The sequence below is a fragment of the Phaethon aethereus genome, assembly GCF_964289735.1.
Source record: "Phaethon aethereus genome assembly, chromosome: 2".
Lineage (NCBI taxonomy): Eukaryota > Metazoa > Chordata > Aves > Phaethontiformes > Phaethontidae > Phaethon > Phaethon aethereus.
In genome coordinates, this window is record NC_138582.1 from 121,979,801 (window position 1) to 121,999,206 (window position 19,406).

At 42.0% G+C, this 19,406-nt stretch overlaps 1 protein-coding gene across 1 annotated transcript in view; it reads right to left on the bottom strand.

The window, feature by feature from the left end:
- The window catches only part of ULK4 (unc-51 like kinase 4), a gene marked incomplete at its 3' end in the record, with an annotated part of 257,242 nt that overhangs the window by 193,276 nt on the left and 44,560 nt on the right, over positions 1–19,406 (bottom strand). The window contains exon 18 of the mRNA XM_081996301.1: positions 16,649–16,732. Coding sequence (XP_081852427.1) covers positions 16,649–16,732 — 84 coding nt within the window. The remainder of the gene's footprint in view (positions 1–16,648; positions 16,733–19,406) is intronic.

A 19,406-nucleotide genomic window follows, 5' to 3' on the forward strand; every position in this document is an offset into this window, starting at 1 on the left:
CTTTAATCTAAAAAGAGAGTAAAAAGAAACTATAAACATAACTTAATGAAGTAAATCTGTAACATCCTAAGCATTTATGATAAGAATTAAATCTCAATTTGGCAGCAATTTCCAATATAAAGCCTTCACAGAGAAGAAGAAACATGTAGAAATAAAAATTTTAAATACCTTTTGTGGAAAAAACAATTTTAATTCTGTCAGTAAACTAGAGAACTGAGATCTACAGAAGAAATTAAAGTTAAAATGTATATGATTCAGACCATTACTTGTGTACTAAAGTCAATACTGTCAGTAAACTAAAAAACTGGTGTCTAAAGAAGAAATTGAAGTGGTAATATGTATGATTTAGACTAGTACTTTTATACTGTAGGCAATTCTGTCAGTATTTAGAAAACTGATACATAGAGAAGAAATAAAAGTGAGACTATATATGATTCAGACTATTACTTTTATACTACAGGCTATCCTATACTTTCTGAGAAAATAGTTATTATTTTATTCTCCTCCAAATTCTCCTTTCTCGTCCAAATTCACTGTAAAGGAACTGTGCTGGCTAAGAATATACATTATAAAGCATATTGCTTTATATTACATATTATTTTTTAAAGTTATCTTTTATTATTAAAATTCCTCATCAGTTCAGAACCAAAATCATCAGATTTATATCTTGCTCCCTCATAAAGGAAGAATTCCATATGAAAGAGGGAAATGTATACTATATAGCTTACTGGCAATCTCTAATTTATTAAAAAACTTGCTTACACAGTACCTTGAAAAATGCACATCCAAAATTATCCTTTGTAACCTCATTCACTATTTTTGACTCAAATACATTCTCCAGGCACCATGCTTTAAAATGAGAGGATTATGCACATTCTAAAAGCCAGATACAGATAATTAGCTATAGTGGTATATATTAATTTATTAATGGAAATGTATTGCCTATATATAATTTTTTTCATATTCTATTAAGTTATTAATAAAGTTGCATACAACTGTGTACCTTTTATTTACATGCCATTTGTAAGCAGAAATGGACAGATACCAAGCTCCTGAAAGCTTTTTCGATGCTTCCTCTCTGCTTGCAAATAGGAAGACTTAAAAGGAGGTTTGCACATAGTTTCTGATTCCACTGTCTAGTTTCAGTGAAGGACTTCGTCAAAGCAACATAATCCAGACCAAGTCAGACAAGAAAAACTATAAGGGACATCAAAAAGTAGTTTGGATAAGGGAAACTTTATTAGTTCTAGGGAGACTATATAAAAAAAAAATGTTTTAAAAAGAGGATCTGAAGGAAGGGAGGGCAAACATCAGGGAGAAAACAGTGGAAGCAGAAAGGTGAGAGGATTGACTGGAATGTAAGTGTGAAGAGAGGCAAATGTAATCAGAAACTAAAGCTGAGATTTCACTTAGTAAAGATTAAGCTGAACCTTAAAGGTGATAACAAAAAGCAAAAAAAATATATGCAGAGTCAATGAGGAGATTCAAGTAAGAGATGGGATGATACACTTGGGGTGGAGGAGACATGGACAACTTTAGCAAAGGAGTTTTGAATAAACTAAGTAAAATGGACTAAAGGAAAAAGGTAGCCACATTAGCATTAGCTACTTAATACTAAATAAGAATATCCTTTCTGAAACAGGAATTAACATCTGCATAACACCGCAACTGTAAGAGCTAAGCACTTGAGCTGTAGAAATCAGGACCATGCTATCTTAGAGATTGCACACAAATATTTAAAAGTTGAACATAGACAATCAACACAGATGCCTGGAACAGGAATTGTGTGTCACTGTTGGAAATAGTTGTTGGAAAAGATTAGTAAATAAATATTGGAATATTTACTACATGGGTTCTCGCAGACTGCAACATTGTACCAAGATCAAACACATCAAATTGGGCTTACCATTTACTTATGAGTGCACCAATTTCCTTATTTTGACACATCATGGAACATGCCAGTTCTTTGCTTGAACTGAAAATAACTTCCAGCTCAAGTTAACAGCACTGAAGTGCAGGAAGTCTAAACTTGTGATCCCCTACCAATAACAGGATTTCCCAATCTTCTACTCCATTGTTCTAAAGCTCCTTTCACCTATACATACACTTTTTGCTGCTGTTAGATTTTCAGGCATAGAAGGTATGTGGAAACAACACTACTTGGATTTTCTAAACATTTTGTTCCTTTACAGACAAATAAAAGGGAGGCATGCACATTTCAAACTCCGTCCTGCTCTTCTATTCTGTTTCAGAAGGCAGTTCTGCTCTGATTATGCTGAATCTTACAGAACTCCAGAGATCCAAGTACACTTCAGAGTACTTCATAATGAAACTGAAGGACAATTTATCTTGCAAAACTCAATGCTATATAAACTATAGTACTGAATGACATAAATTGGTTTTATTTTCTTGAATTCTTATTAAATACATCAAATAAAGCTTCTTAACTGGCATTAAGGACGACAAGTAAGTATTTATAATGCATATATTTAATACACTGTGGTAATTCAGAATTTATTACTAAAACTTAGTTTGCCGTTTTCATAAACACCGGGACCGGACCATATACAAATATTAACTCCAGAAAAGATACTGTGCTAAAGTTTTATTAAATAAGCTTAGAACACCTAAAATAAATTTATGATTTAATTAAATGTAATTATAATTTCTTAATTACTAAGGTAAGAATATAAAGCTTACTTATATGTAATAAATTGTTAGATCAGGGAAATTTATTAAATAAATAGCAGATTACGGGCTACAATGTAAAAAAAAGAAATATAACAGCTAAGATCTTAAGCTGCAAAGAACATCAAGCACAGTGAAGGCAAATTTAGATGATATTTTTAGGATTTTCACATCCAGTTCTTTACTAGTGCAAGCAATAAAATTTACACAGAACCTCATTTTAGTTTTAAGTCAGACCTTAAAAAATCCTAGATTGTTCATTTTAAGTATTTCTATTATCTCCTATTTCACAGCGGGACTGGGGGGGGAAGTGTCATTCATACCCTTTCCAACCATATCTGCATATCAGCCACTAAACGTTGTGAGCCATTCACTGCCTGGGCAAAGTGGCTCTGTGCCTGCTACCAGAGCAATGCAAAGTTGACTCATTAAAAAAAAAAAACAAAAAAACAAACAAAACCCACCAACGAAACCCCACAGTGGTGCCAGTGTATTAGTTTAGCAGAGAAGAGCACTGATTTGAAAACTGGAGGGTTGAAAAGCAACAAGAAGGGTTTCTATTGGTACATCAGTAACAAAAATAAGACTAAGGAAAATTGAGTTCACTGCTCAGCAATGCGGGGCCAAAGGACATAGAAGAGGCTCAGGAAGTCCATGCCTTCTCTGCCTCAGTCTTTATGGCTCTCAGGTCTTCCTTGCCTATGTGCCAAATAGCAAAATCTGCGGGAGGAAGTATACCTACAGGACAGGAAGATGGAGGTAGGGGACACAAGCAAACTGAACATGGGTAAATCCATTGAACCAGAAAGGATGGAACCAAATGTGCTGAGGAAGCCAGTCAGCATTGTTGTGAGGGACCGCACATCTTCAAAAGTTTGTGGTGACCCAAGGTACTCCTGTGGACTGAGGGCAGGGGACAAAGGGCATGCCCACCTTCTAAAGAGCAAAAAGAGGAATCCTTAATGGTCCCTGGAAAAATTACAGAGAAATTCTCCTGGAAGCTATTTGCAGGCAAGAATACTGGTAACTGTTAGAAAACATTTATCAAGAGTGAAACTCACCTGACCAATGTGACAAGGGTCAATTACAAGATGACTAGCTCAGTGGACTAACAGAAAACAGTAGATTTAATCTACTTCAGCTTTAACAAGACTCTCCAGATGGTTTCCTACACATAACCAAATAGCAAAGATCTGGCCTTAAGCGGACTACAACGTAGGGTTGGACCACCAGACTCAAAGGGTTGTGATCAGCAGTACAAAGTTCAGCTGTGGCATCTGGGGCTATCAAGGGTTAATATTGGGGTCAATACTGTTAATCATAGCATGTTCACAGATGACACAAGCTTGGAGCATGCGGTTGAATCAATGGGAGGTTAGGCCAGCACACAGAGGGATTTTAAGCTGGAAAAATAGGCAGAAAGAACTTCCTGAAAGTCACAAAAGTCAAATGCAAAGTTTTACACCCAGAATGGAATCACTCCCACAAGGCAGTGGGGCAAAGAAGGATCTGGAGATTTAACAGAACAGGCTGAACACCAATCAGCAGTGTTCCCCTGTGACAGCAAAGGTTAACTGCATACCAAGCTGTATACACACCAGTGCAGTCATTGGCTGAGGAAGGTGTTTTTTTCACTTGTCTTATGAAATTTGAGACTGTCTGACCTACTGTGTCCCAGTTTACTTCCCCATTTTAAGGTGCACTTTGACATATGGCAGCTAGTCCACCAAAGTGACAGAGGACCAGGAGCACATGATGATTAAGGACAGGCTAAGACAGCTAAGTTTGTCCAGCCCAAAGAGAAGACAGCTATGGATATAATGGGTGTTTTCCAGCGCCTCACAGATCATTATAGGAAATGGCGCAAGACTTCCTGGAGGTACCAATGAAAGGTCATGAGGAGATGAACAAAAGTTGTAGCAAGGGAAATACCAACCAGATATAAGGGAAAACCTTCACAGTAATAGCAGTCTCATACTGAAACAGGCACGAAGTTTACAGAATAACCATCCTTGGAGTTACTTAAAGCTTAAGTAGATAAAACCCTGAGCAACCTAATATAACTTTGATGTTGAATGCAACTAGAAGCTGGCATTGTTTTGAAAGGATCCTGGACCACAACACCTCCAAAGGTCCAAACTAAATTTTTCTTATGATTTGCTTCCCCTTACAAACAAAAAGATGGAAGGCACCTGATCTTAATTTTCCTTAGATGTGACCATAGTTTGTGCTTTACCCTCCGTGAAAAAGACTATATAAATGTAACTAGCATACATTACACATGCTTTTAACATAACATATCTGGCAATGAATTAAGAAGTGATTCTGAACATCAGGGATTTTTATTCCCGTTATCATCTTGGTAGCACTCTGCTGGACTCACTCTTGAACGTCAAGATCTTTCTGGTACTGGGAAGCCCAAAACTAAAGACACTACTCCAGATATTGTCTCATTAGTGCTGAACACAGAGGGGAAGAATCACTTCCCTGAACCTACCGGGCTACTCTCTTGCTCATATAGCCCGTGTTGCCATAGCCGCCCTTGGCTGCAAAGGCACACTGCTGGCTCATGTCCAAATTTTCACTGGTATCCCCAAGTCCCTTCCTTCTGTTGCAGGGGGGGTATTCCATACCAGAAGCAAGCCCTTGCTCTCACTTTTGTTGAGCTGCATGAAGTTCCCATCAGCCCATTTCTCCAGTTTGTCCTAGTCCTTCTGACTAGCAGCCCTAACATCCAGTATATTGATGCTGCTCCTCCCACCAATTTGACGTTATCCAACTGGAAATAGACTCCAGTTGGTTACTGTCCTGGTTTCAGCCAGGATAGAGCTGGTTTTCTTCACAGAAGCTAGTGTGAGATTGTGTTTTGGATTTGGGATGAGAAACTGTTGATAATGTGCTCATGTTTTGGGTTGTTGCTGAGCAGTCAAGGACAATCCATCTTCTTGTGCTGGCTTGCCAGCAAGGAGGCTGGGGATGCACGGGAAGCTGGGAGGGGACACAGCCGGGACAGCTGACCCAGACTGGCCAAAGAGATATTCCCTACCATACGACGTCATGCCCAGTACATAAACTGGAGTTGGCCGGGGGGCAGAAATCACTGCTTGGGGACGGGCTGTTGATCGCCAGGTGGTGAGCAATTGCTGTATTGGGCATCGCTTGTTCTTGTACATTCCTTTGTTGGTATTATCATTGTTGTTTCCTTCTTTCTTTCTGTCCTATTAAACAGTGTTTATCTCAACCCATGAGGTTTTTTTCCTAATTCTCTCCCCCACCTCACTGGGGGAGGGGGAATGAGTGAGCGGCTGCGTGGTGCTTAGTTGCCGGCTGGGGCTAAACCACGACAGTCCTTTGTGGTGCCTAACGTGGGGCTTGAGGCTTGACATAATAACAGTTGCAGGTCACAATATCAGTTGATTTGATTTGCATGATGCTCTCGTCTTTGTTGTATATGTTAAGGATCAGTGTTGGTTTCTGCGGGCTGCTGTACTCTCCTGCAAGTTTTGTTTTTAAAGCACTGACTTTGAGCTTAATGTGGTATCATCTGAGCTCTGTACTAAAGCCGTTACTGTATTTTGGCTACAGTCTTGTGGAGACGATGAGCAATTATACTTCTGCCTCTGAAAGGCTTTCTATGGAGGAAATGCAGAATGGTACCTTTGCTACCCTCTATCATAACGTTTCCTCCTTCATCACAATGATTTTTCCGTATTTTGAACACCCTTGGGTAGTTAAACTACCTCTATTGCTACTTCTGGGGAACATTGTTTCGGTTTTGTCTAAGGTTGGCAAGCAATTTAAGAATATCACCCAGAGATCTGCCCCAAGGCTGGATAGTTATGAATGGCAGGGTGTGGGGAACAGCATGGGCAAATGCCTAGGGCTGTGGGCACCTCCGGTGTTTTGGAACTTCACTCCCGAACAAGTGCAGAATCCTGATAAACTAGCAGAACATTTGGAAGAAGTATGCTGTCAGCCTGGCAGCTCCAAGGAGACAAAAATCATTGCAATGTGCTGGGGCCTGGCCCATGCCTACCGAGCTCTATTTATGCAAAGGGGAGAGAGGCTCTCTGGGTCTGATGGCAATGTGGCAGCCACTGTGACTACTCCAACCCCTGCAACAGGCACTGTAGCTACTCAGACTGTTGCAGCTGAACCAGAGAACCAGCCCATCCCGGTATCAGTTGCCCCTATACAAAAGAAGAAATCTTGGAAGCGGAAGTCAGCTCGTTTAGTAAGGGATGAGGAAGATTCTTCTAAGAAGGAGCCAGAGGAAGAGAGTGAGGAGGCAGAGTGCTCTGAAGCAGGGCCATCACAAGTACGGAAGAGGGAAGAGAGAGAGTCATCGCTTGAAGAGGAGGAAGAAGAAGAACTCATAAAAGAGACGGTAACTACCTGATCTCTATCCCTGAGTGAACTGCGAGATATGTGAAAGGATTTCAGTTGTCGTCCAGGTGAGCACATTGTCATCTGGCTGCTCCGATGCTGGGATAATGGGGCCAGTAGCCTGGAATTAGAGGGTAGGGAAGCCAAGCAGCTGGGATCCCTTTCTAGAGAAGGGGGCATTGACAAAGCAATTGGAAAAGGTGCACGAGTCCTCAGCCTCTGGAGACGACTCCTGTTGGGTGTGCAGGAAAGGTATCCCTTCAAGGAAGATGTTCTATGTCACCTAGGCAAGTGGACCACCATGGAGAAAGGTATCCAGTACCTGAGAGAGCTAGCTGTGCTGGAGGTGATTTATGGTGACTTGGACAATGGACAATCATCCAAAGATCCAGATGAAGTCCATTGCACGCGACCTATGTGGCGGAAGTTTGTACGGAGTGCACCATCATCATATGCCAACTCATTAACAGTAATGGCCTGGAAAGACGGTGAGAGACCAACGGTGGATGAATTGGCTAGCCAGCTCCGGCAATACTAAGAAAGTCTCTCTTCCTCCCTACAGGCCTGCGTCTCTGCTGTAGAGAAACTGTCCCGGCAGTTCTGGCAATTCAAAGAGGATATGCCCTACCCTCCACCCGTACAGACCAGTGTCTCAGCCATCAGGAGTAAGCGCTCTTCTGTTCAAGAGAGAGGATATAGAGGATACACACCGCGAGCCACTCTGTGGTTTCAATTGCGTGACTACGGAGAGGACATGAGGAGGTGGGATGGAAAACCTACCTCAACCCTAGAGGCACGAGTACACGAGCTGCAAGGAAAAACAATTACAAAAGGGGGTTCAGGTTCCTCCAGAAAAATCGTCACTCCACTTTCCAGTGGGCAGTTCCCCAGAAAGAATAGAAGAGCTGATCTCACCTCTGATCCTCTTGAAGGGACTTCTGATTCCTATTTACAAGAAGTGAGTAACTAGTACTATGACCAGGACTAGAGGGCCCCTGCCTCCAGCCAGGCACAGGAGAGGGACAACCGAGTTTATTGGACTGTGTGGATTAGATGGCCTGGCACATCAGACCCACAGGAATATAAGGCTTTAGTGGACACTGGTGCACAATGTACCCTAATGCCATCAAGCCATATAGGGGCAGAACCCATCTGTATTTCTGGAGTGACAGGAGGATCCCAACAGCTGACTGTACTGGAGGCTGAAGTGAGCCTAACTGGGAATGAGTGGCAGAAGCACCCCATTGTGACTGGCCCAGAGGCTCCGTGCATCCTGGGCATAGACTACCTCAGGAGAGGGTATTTCAAGGACCCAAAAGGGTACCAGTGGGCTTTTGGTATAGCTGCCTTGGAGACGGAAGAAATTAAACAGCTGTCCACCTTGCCTGGTCTCTCAGAGGACCCTTCTGTGGTGGGGTTGCTCAGGGTCAATGAACAACAGGTGCTGATCGCTACCACAACAGCGCACCGGCAGCAATATAGCACCAACAGAGACTCCCTGATCCCCATCCAGGAGCTGATTCGTTGGCTGGAGAGCCAAGGAGTGATCAGCAAGACTCGCTCACCCTTTAACAGCCCCATATGGCCAGTGCGAAAGTCTAATGGAGAGTGGAGACTGACAGTAGGCTATCGTGGCCTCAATGAAGTCACGCCACCACTGAACGCTGCCATGCCGGACATGCTAGAACTTCCATATGAACTGGAGTCAAAGGCAGCCAAGTGGTACGCCACCATTGATATTGCTAACGCGTTTTTCTCAATCCCTTTGGTGGCAGAGTGCAGGCCACAGTTTGCTTTCACTTGGAGGGGTGTCCAATACACCTGGAATCGACTGCCCCAGGGGTGGAAACACAGCCCTACCATTTGCCATGGGCTGATACAAACTACACTGGAACAAGGTGAAGCTCCAGAGCATCTGCAACACATGGATGACATCATCATATGGGGCAACACAGCAGAAGAAGTTTTCGAGAAAGGCATGAAAATAATTCAAATCCTTTTGAAAGCTGGTTTTGCTATAAAACAAAGCAAGGTCAAAGGACCTGCACAAGAGATCCAGTTTTTAGGAATAAAATGGCAAGATGGACATCGACAGATGCCAACGGATGTGATCAACAAAATAACAGCTCTGTCTCCACCAACTAGCAAAAAAGAAACACAAGCATTTCTGGGCGTTGTGGGTTTCTGGAGAATGCATATTCCAAATTACAGTCTGATTGTAAGCCCTCTTTATCAAGTGACCCAGGAGAAGCATGATTTTAAATGGGGCCCTGAGCAACGACAAGCCTTCGAACAAATCAAACAGGAGATAGTTCATGCCGTAGCCCTCGGGCCAGTCCGGGCAGGAGAAGATGTTAAAAATGTGCTCTACACAGCAGCCGGGGAGAATGGCCCTACCTTGAGTCTCTGGCAGAAGGCACCAGGAGAGACCTGAGGTCGACCTCTAGGGTTTTGGAGTCGAGGATATAGGGGATCTGAGTCCCGCTATACTCCAACTGAAAAGGAGATATTGGCAGCATATGAAGGAATTCGAGCTGCCTCAGAAGTGGTTGGTACTGAAGCACAGCTCCTCCTAGCACCCCGACTGTCGGTGCTGGGCTGGATGTTCAAAGGGAGGGTCCCCTCTACACATCATGGACTGGCCAGAAGGCAAAGATTTTGGAATATCACCAGAAGAGGAAGTGGCGCGTGCTGAAGAGGCTCCACCATATAATGAACTGCCAGAGAACGAAAGGCAATATGCCCTGTTTACTGATGGGTCCTGTTGTATTGTAGGCAAACGTCAAAAGGTGGAAAGCTGCTGTATGGAGCCCTATACGACGAGTCGCAGAAGCTGCTGAAGGACAAGGTGAATCAAGTCAGTTTGCAGAGGTGAAAAACATCCAGCTGGCTTTAGGTATTGCTGAAGGAGAAAAATGGCCAATACTCTATCTTTATACTGACTCATGGATGGTGGCAAATGCTCTATGGGGGTGGCTACAGCAATGGAAGCACAGCAACTGTCAACGCAGAGGCAAGCCCATCTGGGCTGCTGAATTGTGGCGAGATATTGCTGCCCGACTAGAGAATCTAGTCATAAAAGTACGCCATGTAGATGCTCACGTACCCAAGAGTCGGGCCACCGAAGAACATCAAAACAACCATCAGGTGGATCAGGCTGCTAAGATTGAAGTGGCTCAGGTGCATCTGGACTGGCAACATAAGGGTGAATTATTTATAGCTCGGTGGGCCCATGACACCTCAGGCCATCACGGAAGAGATCACAGAATCACTAGGTTGGAAAGGACCTTCAAGATCATCAAGTCCAACCATTAATCCAGCGCCACCATGTCCCCTAAACCATGTCCTGAAGCGCCACATCCACACGTTTTTTGAACACTTCCAGAGATGGCGACTCCACCACCTCCCTGGGAAGCCTGTTCCAATGCCTGAACACTCTCTCAGTGAAGAAATTTTTCCTAATATCCAATCTAAACCTCCCCTGGCGCAACTTGAGGCCATTTCCTCTTGTCCTATCACTAGTTACTTGGAAGAAGAGACCAACACCCTCGTCGCCACAACCCCCTTTCAGGTAGTTGTAGAGAGCGATAAGGTCTCCTCTCTCAGTCTCCTCTTCTCCAGACTAAACAATCCCAGTTCCCTCAGCCGCTCCTCATAAGACTTGTGCTCCAGACCCCTCACCAGCTTCGCTGCCCTTCTTTGGACACGCTCAAGCACCTCAGCATCCTTCTTGTAGTGAGGGGCCCAAAACTGAACACAGGATTCAAGCTGTGTCCTCACCAGTGCTGAGTACAGGGGTACAATCACTTCCCTACTCCTGCTGGCCACACTATTTCTGATACAGGCCAGGACGCTGTTGGCCTTCTTGGCCACCTGGGCACACTGCCGGCTCATGTTCAGCCGGCTGTCAACCAGCACCCCCAGGTCCCTTTCCGCCGGGCAGCTCTCCAGCCACTCCTCCCCAAGCCTGTAGCGTTGCATGGGGTTGTTGTGGCCGAAGTGCAGGACTCGGCACTTGGCCTTATTAAACCTCATACAGTTGGCCTCTGCCCATCGATCCAGCCTGTCCAAATCCCTCTGCAGAGCCCTCCTACCCTCCAGCAGATCAACACTCCCACCCAGCTTGGTGTCATCTGCAAACTTACTGAGGGAGCACTCAATTCCCTCATCCAGGTCATCAATAAAGATATTGAACAAGACCGGCCCCAGAACCGAGCCCTGGGGAACACCGCTTGTGACCGGCCGCCAGCCGGATTTAACATCATTCACCACAACTCTCTGGGCTCGGCCATCCAGCCAGTTCCTCACCCAGCAAAGAGTAAACCTGTCTAAGCCACAAGCTGCCAGTTTCTCCAGGAGAATGCTGTGGGAGAAGCTGTCAAAGGCTTTACTAAAGTCCAGGTAGACAGCGTCCACAGTCTTTCCCTCATCCACTAGGCGGGTCACCTGGTCATAGAAGGAGATCAGGTTGGTCAAGCAGGACCTGCCTTTCATGAACCCATGCTGGCTGGGCCTTATCCCTTCGTTGTCCTGCAGATGCCCTGTGAGCACTCTCAAGACCAACCGCTCCATAATCTTCCCCAGTAAGATGCAACATATAGATGGGCTCGGGATCGAGGGGTGGACCTGACCATGGACACTATTGCACAGGTTATCCATCAATGTGAAACGTATGCTGCTATCAAACAAGCCAAGCGGTTAAAGGCCCTCTGGTATGAAGGATGATGGTTGAAATATAAATATGGGGAGGCCTGGCAGATTGACTATATCACACTTCCACAAACTCGCCAAGGCAAGGGCTGTGTGCTTACCATGGTGGAAGCAACCACCGGATGGCTGGAAACATACCCTGTGCCCCATGCCACCACTCGGAACACTATCCTGGGCCTTGAAAAGCAAGTCTTATGGCGACATGGCACCCCCGAAAGAATAGAGTCAGACAATGGGACTCATTTCCGAAACAACCTCATAGACACCTCGGCCAAAGAGCACGGCTTTGAGTGGGTGTATCACATCCCCTATCGTGCACCAGCTTCCAGAAAAATTGAACGATACAACGGACTGTTGAAGACTACACTGAGAGCAATGGGTGACGGGACATTCAAACATTGGGATAAACATTTAGCAAAAGCCACCTGGTTAGTCAACACTAGGGGATCTACTAATAGAGCCGGTCCTGCCCCATCAAAACTTTTACATACTGTAGAAGGGGATAAAGTCCCTGTGGTGCATGTGAGAAATATGCTGGGGAAGACAGTCTGGGTTACTCCTGCCTCAGGCAAAGGCAAACCCATTCGTGGGATTGCCTTTGCCCAGGGACCTGGGTGCACTTGGTGCGTAATGCGGAAGGATGGGGAAGTCCGATGTGTACCTCAAGGAGACTTGATTTTGGGTGAAAATAGTCAATGATTTGAATTGTATTATGTTAATTGTTACACAATACAGTATGATATTACTACTATGGTTGCTATCTACCATATCAATGGTAGTACAGTAAGAATCACCCAGACTGATGAAGAATGAGTGTCACTGAAACCAAGCAACATGCAGCAGTGATGGAACCAGAACTGGCTTCAGCAGCTTGCGCCCAACAATTTCCTCAAGACCAACATCTTTGACCTGCATATCATGGACATGGACCGTGCCAGATAACAATCCAACACCACATACCATTTCCCCTGCCCTGAGAGACTGCTATGATGGATGAAGCCCAGAGTCATGGACCGAATGAACTCCACAGACATTTTAAAGTGATGGCCCATGGACTAAGGAAGTGATATCTGTGTGTATATATTAAAAGACAGGAAGAGTAATAATGAATAATTGGAATGTATTGAAAAGTGTAGGACCCGGGCATGACGTAAATGGTGTGGAATAAGGGGTGGATACTGTCCTGGTTTCAGCCAGGATAGAGCTGGTTTTCTTCACAGAAGCTAGTGTGAGACTGTGTTTTGGATTTGGGATGAGAAACTGTTGATAATGTGCTCATGTTTTGGGTTGTTGCTAAGCAGTCAAGGACAGTCCAGCTTCTTGTGCTGGCTTGTCAGCAAGGAGGCTGGGGATGCACGGGAAGCTGGGAGGGGACACAGCCGGGACAGCTGACCCAGACTGGCCAAAGAGATATTCCCTACCATACCATGTCATGCCCAGTACATAAACTGGAGTTGGCCGGGGGGTGGAAATCACTGCTTGGGGACGGGCTGTCGATCGCCAGGTGGTGAGCAATTGCTGTATTGGGCATCACTTGTTCTTGTACATTCCTTTGTTGGTATTATCATTGTTGTTTCCTTCTTTCTTTCTGTCCTATTAAACTGTGTTTATCTCACCCCAGGAGGTTTTTTTCCTAATTCTCTCCCCTGCCCCACTGTGGGAGGGGGAGTGAGTGAGCGGCTGCGTGGTGCTTAGCTGCCGGCTGGGGCTAAACCACGACAGTTACTCTGGACATTAAACTGTATTGATCTCTAAGGGACACTGCTAGTTATTGGCTGACAGTTGGACTTTGCACCACTGATCACTTGAGTGAATTTTCCTGTCCACCTTATCTTCCATTCATCCAGTCGGTATCTTACCAGTTTGGTGATAAGGGGAGTACAGGAGAGTGTGCCAAAGGCCTTCCTGGAGTCATACAGCACCCACTGCCCTCCTCTTGTCCACAGCACCAGTCATGTCCCCATCATAGAAAGGAATCAGGTTGGTCAGAGAGCTGGAGCATATGACATATGAGGAAAGGCTGACAGAGTTGTTCAGCCTTGAGAAGAGAAGGGTCAGGGAAGATCTTACTGTTGTCTAGAACTACCTGATCAACGGATAAAGAGAAGTTGGAGACAAATGTTATCATAGATGCACAGCCAGAGGAAAAGAGGCAATGGCCACAAGTTGCAACATGGGAAACTCAATCATATACAAGAAAAACTTGATTCCTATGAGGGTGGTCCAGGCATTGCCCAGAGAGGTTGTGGGACCACCATTCTTAGAGACATTCAAGACTCAAATGTCCCTGCGCAATCTGATCTATTCAGACCTGCTTTGAGCAGGATGTTAGATTAGACGACCTCCAGAGGTCCATTCCATCCTAAAGTAGAGCTATAGTTTTACATCTTCAAACATTTTTTTTAAAAAAAACAAACAACTCTAAAACATGTGGTTATATTTTAAGTCAGTTTGATGTCACTGCACAGATGTTTTCATAAAAATTCATTAAACCAGGTTTTTTTGTGTAAATTTTGCTGCTAAAGATTGTAAGATCTACTTTTTCACTAAACAATGTGATAGAAGAGACTGATGTACTATCATCCTGGATGCATCTATTTCAGTAGTCCTACTCTTACAAGTTTTGAAACAAATATGCAAAAGTGACATCATAAATTGAATTGAATACTTTAAAATATTTCTTTCTCTGTTTTTCCACCTTTGTTCACTCCTCCTTCACCCCTGCATCTAAAACATCTGGCACAAAAACTGATTATTCTTTCCTTAAAAAAAATTTCTTGCAAACAGATGCCTAAGAATAATGTGATTTTAACCATCTAGTTGCCCTTACTGTTGCTGCAACATCATTTTCCAAGAAAGATGGTAAAGTTATGGAGGTTAAGAAGAGGATTGCTACAAGAATGGAGGAAAAAGTAGCGAAAGAAATTGTAAAAGTTAATAATGGTGAGTGGTAAGGTTCTCCTTTTCCATATGAAGTATTTCACATATTTATGGATATTTTTGATTCTTCAAATGGTGATTTTCTATAAAGTTGAGGTTGATACAACTGAGACAGAGCAATTTGTATTAGCACATTTGCACTGTACTCACACAAACAAGCATGAACACTTAAAACTCCATTACAAACCTTGAGCATCTTCACAAACAGAAACTGTAGAAAAGCACAGCCGTGCTTGGTTAGTCTAGACATAACTTTAAATTTACATTTAATAAAATTTAATTCAAACTACTGCATGAGAAATGTATTTCTATTTTGTGTTATTTTTTCAAGAAAAAAAAAATCAACATAAATTAAGAAAAATTTGTCATGTTTCAGGACTAAGGAGTTATTTTATTCTACAGGAATAAATTACTGTCTGATAGATGTCTTGATTTAGTTTCTCTACACTGAATATTCAAAAACATCAAGTCTTCCATTATTAAATTTCCAACTAAATAGCTTCTCACTAATGTGCCTTAGAATGACATCTTTCTCTAATTATGAGCTGGAAATAGTCCACAATACACACACAGTTGGGAGTACTTGATCACCTCAAGGTTTGAAGATGCTAAAATGCATCTAGACTTTTCTTCTATTAATCACAAGCTGTAGGGAATAAAGATGTCAAAAAAAAAAAAAAGAGACATGTTGTGGTTTAGCCCCAGCTGGCAACTAAGCACCACGCAGCCGCTCACTCACTCCCCTTCCCCCAGTGGGACGGGGGAGAGAATTGGGAAAAAACTCGTGGGTTGAGATAAACACAGTTCAATAGGACAGAAAGAGAGAAAGAAACAACACTAATAATACTGACAAAGGAATGTACAAGAATGAATGATGCCCAATACAGCAATTGCTCACCACCCGGAAATCGATAGCCCGTCCCCGAGCAGTGATTTCCACCCCCCAGCTAACTCCAGTTTATGTACTGGGCATGACGTTGTATGGTAGGGAATATCTCTTTGGCTAGCCTGGGTCAGCTGTCCTGGCTGTCCCCCCTCCCAGTTTCCTATGCACCCCCAGCCTTTAGCAGGCCAGCACGAGAAGCTGGACTGTCCTTGACTACTCAACATGCTGATGTTTGGGGTTGTTGCTATCAACAGTTTCTCATCCCAAATCCAGAACATAGTCTCACACTAGCTTCTGTGAAGAAAACCAGCTCTATCCTGGCTGAAACCAGGACAAGAGAGAAGAAAAAGAGGTATTCCTCTTGCTTTCCCCGCTCCAGCAACCTCCAACATGAGCTTTGCCTTGGGCAAAAATAAAGTCAAGTGGTGTCATATAAACAGCAAATGTAAACCCTCTACTCAATTCTTTTCCATTTTACAAATTGGAACTATATGCATGTTTTTCTTCCGTTCTTCTAGCTAAGTCATCGCCAAGAAAAATTAAGAATAGAACATAGCACATGTATGAGAATAAAACCAAGCACTACTTTTTGGCCTCAAAGAACACTAACAACGCAGTAGGATAACAAAGCAGCTTTCAAAAACTGTGTATCAGCCACTTCAAAAGAGAAAGCAAGTCTTGCTCAAAGATTTATGAAAATCAAATTGCAAGCGGATAGTACAAACTGTCAGAACATTTCTCAAAAAAAAAAAAAGCCACAGCATTAATAAATTCTACATTTGTTAACAGTAATTTATATTTACTATCTCATTTCCAAAAACCAAACAGCAATACATAAATGTTGAATATACAGAGAACAACACTGCATTTTTGCATTAATCTCCTGCTTAGGTCATGGTCTTATCATGATTATTTAAATTTAAGAGCAATACTTGGTTGACAAGGTACTGCAGTGCTGCAGGCTACAATCCTCACACAATGCCTAAAGGGTTATTACTGTGGAAAAATTCTACTGAGGACTTTATGAAAGAGCCTTACCCCTTCCCGAAGACACCTCATTAGCACAGTGTAAGCAGCCGAGGGAACAACCCAGCATTCTCTGGGGTGCTCCCTTTTTTCCTCCTGAAATGAAGCCAACGGCACAAATGATTAAATCAAAATATCACAATAATCTCACTCACATTAAAAATGGGTAACAGATTCTTAACAGAGTTCATATTATACATTTTTCAAGTTAACATATGCTAGAAAATACATTAAATTCCAGGGCAGTATTACTATTTAATGTTATTTCACATGCAGCAAAGAAATTGATATTTTACTAGCTTATTTAAATAGTCTCCAAACTCCATAACAGAATTTGTCATAATATTCCTGGGTTTCAATGATTCCTTCTAATTTGCACACACACAAAAATATTCTTGCGTTCCTCTCAATCATTTTGTCTCTCTTCTGAAAGAGACAACTGTTTACTAACAGTAGTAATGTTTCTCTTTAAATGTGATTTATTATACCAAATAAACAAGATCACTGTTGTCTGTCAACTAAAAAAAAGTAAATGTACTTTGGAAAAAATAAAAAAGTCATGCCGGGAGATATAAAGTGTTCAGTAAAACTTCCTGTATGGTATAGCCCTCAGTACATATCAACATTTCCAAGATCTTTATGTGTATTTCCTTGAAATCACCCCATTAGAGACGCTAATTCACTGCTAGATGAAACAGGTGTTTGCTTCTTCCATCAGAAGTTGATAAACTCCATTTCCCCCCACCCTGCCCCTGCAGCAGCCTACTGTAAAAATTCAAGTTGAAAAGAGGATGCTTGGACATCGTTAAGATTTAATGAAAACAACTGACATATCTAGGCTAGTAACACTGAGATATTAGCAACTGAAAAAAAGTCTCTTTTGGGAAAGAAAGTGAAAAATAATAGGCATTGAATGGTGTGAAGACAATATGCCTTGAAATCAATGCGTAACTTATCTTAGTAAGTAGACAAAGGATGACAAGCAACAATTCCTTCAGAAATTATGCATTTCTTGATGTCTATTGATTATATTAGCAAATTCTTTTTAGCATTCTAATTAACTGTTTATAATAAAAAGCATAGGATGGGCAAAGTGGAGGTTAAAGATGCAAAAACAAACTATACTCTCTGAATTTCCCGGTTCCTGAGTGGTCAACACTAATTCAACATATTTGATATGATATGATAATGTCAGGCATTTAATTTAAGCATGGCACATTATCAGGAAAGACTATTACTGAATTGCCAAGTAAAATTCATTTTCCTTCTTTGCTGAAAGTAAGTCAAAACTTTATTTGCAACATGTATCAAAAGAGAAAAAGAGTTTGTTAAATCTCCCATTTTTTAAGCTTTATTTCTGCTAACTTTGTATTAGGAGGTACAGAACAATTTTCCTTGGAAGACAGAAAATAATAAGAATGGTCTGACATCCAACAGAGACATCAGATCTACTACATTCCACCTCCATCTTATCTGAGTAACAACATGGGGACATTTAATCATAGTTTGCCTTCCAAGGCTTAGAGCATAAGTTAAGAAAATGCAGACCAAGTTTCAAAGAAGGACGGTAGGTTACTTTCTAACAGTCAACAGTGGAATATTCTCCATCTGGAAAAGGCAGGACAAGACTAGGAGACAAGACAGAGTTAAAATGACAGCCTATGCTGGAACTGGTATGGATATGTTTCCCATTTTATTAATCTAACTTAATCATAAATTATGTCAAGTTTTTCTGTAACCATACATATTACATGTACTATAAAATAAAAAGCCTTAAGAAATGGTGCAGTCCTGAAACATTAATAGTTCTTCCATTCTTCAGACTGATTAATGACTTTCTGCAAGGTTTAGTCTCTAGTTAGAAATAAAAAAAAGGCAAAAAGCTGTAAGAAATTTAGCACCATTCTTAATTACCTAAACACACCTACAGAATTTGACATTCAATAAATTTAAATATGTCACCGAACACTGGGGAATCTTCCTACTTTTTGCTCACAGCCCATGTTGATTTTGATTAAACTTTAGGTTCTGCACCCTAATAACATAAACAGCACAAAATGAATAGGAATATTACATAGAACTTGAAAGTTTTCCATCAAGGCAATTCGCTCAAGAGTAACAGAACATCTTCCCTGGGGTCTGTTCATGCTACTTGCGAATTGCTCTTGGCTTCTGTTTGGAAGAAAAACGCAGAGATGGAGCACAAGATCTTACTTATGAGATCCCATATGCAAGTACACATAATATCATAGTTTAGGATGGCAGAGGACCATTATGATTATCTGGACTTTTTCACAGTATTTTCTAAGCCACAGAAGTGCAACTAGTGATCCCATATTTAACCTAATGAATCATGTTGCACCTAGATAGCTGAACTTTATTTTAAGTGTTTGATAATTTATGATTTACCAAATGTTCATCTGAAAAAGAAATAATCTTTATCATTATTTAACATTAATATTGTGGTTGGACCTAGAAATGCCTAGCAAAAGCCCAGAGGGAATAAATCAGATCAGCCATGCCCCCAAAAACTTACAGTTTTAATGATAAATATTTAGCAGCTTAATAAAACAATCAAGCAGGCTGAACAGCAAAATGAAGAAAACACAGAAGAAAAGGAAAACAAAAAAATTCTGTGTACAGTTCTTAATGGATGAGATGCAGTTATGATTTTTTTTTCCTTAAATTAGTCAAGACATATAGCTTTGCTGTTTAAAAGTATAAATTGGCAACAAACTTTCTTGTTTCATCTTTGTATACTCCCATTGAC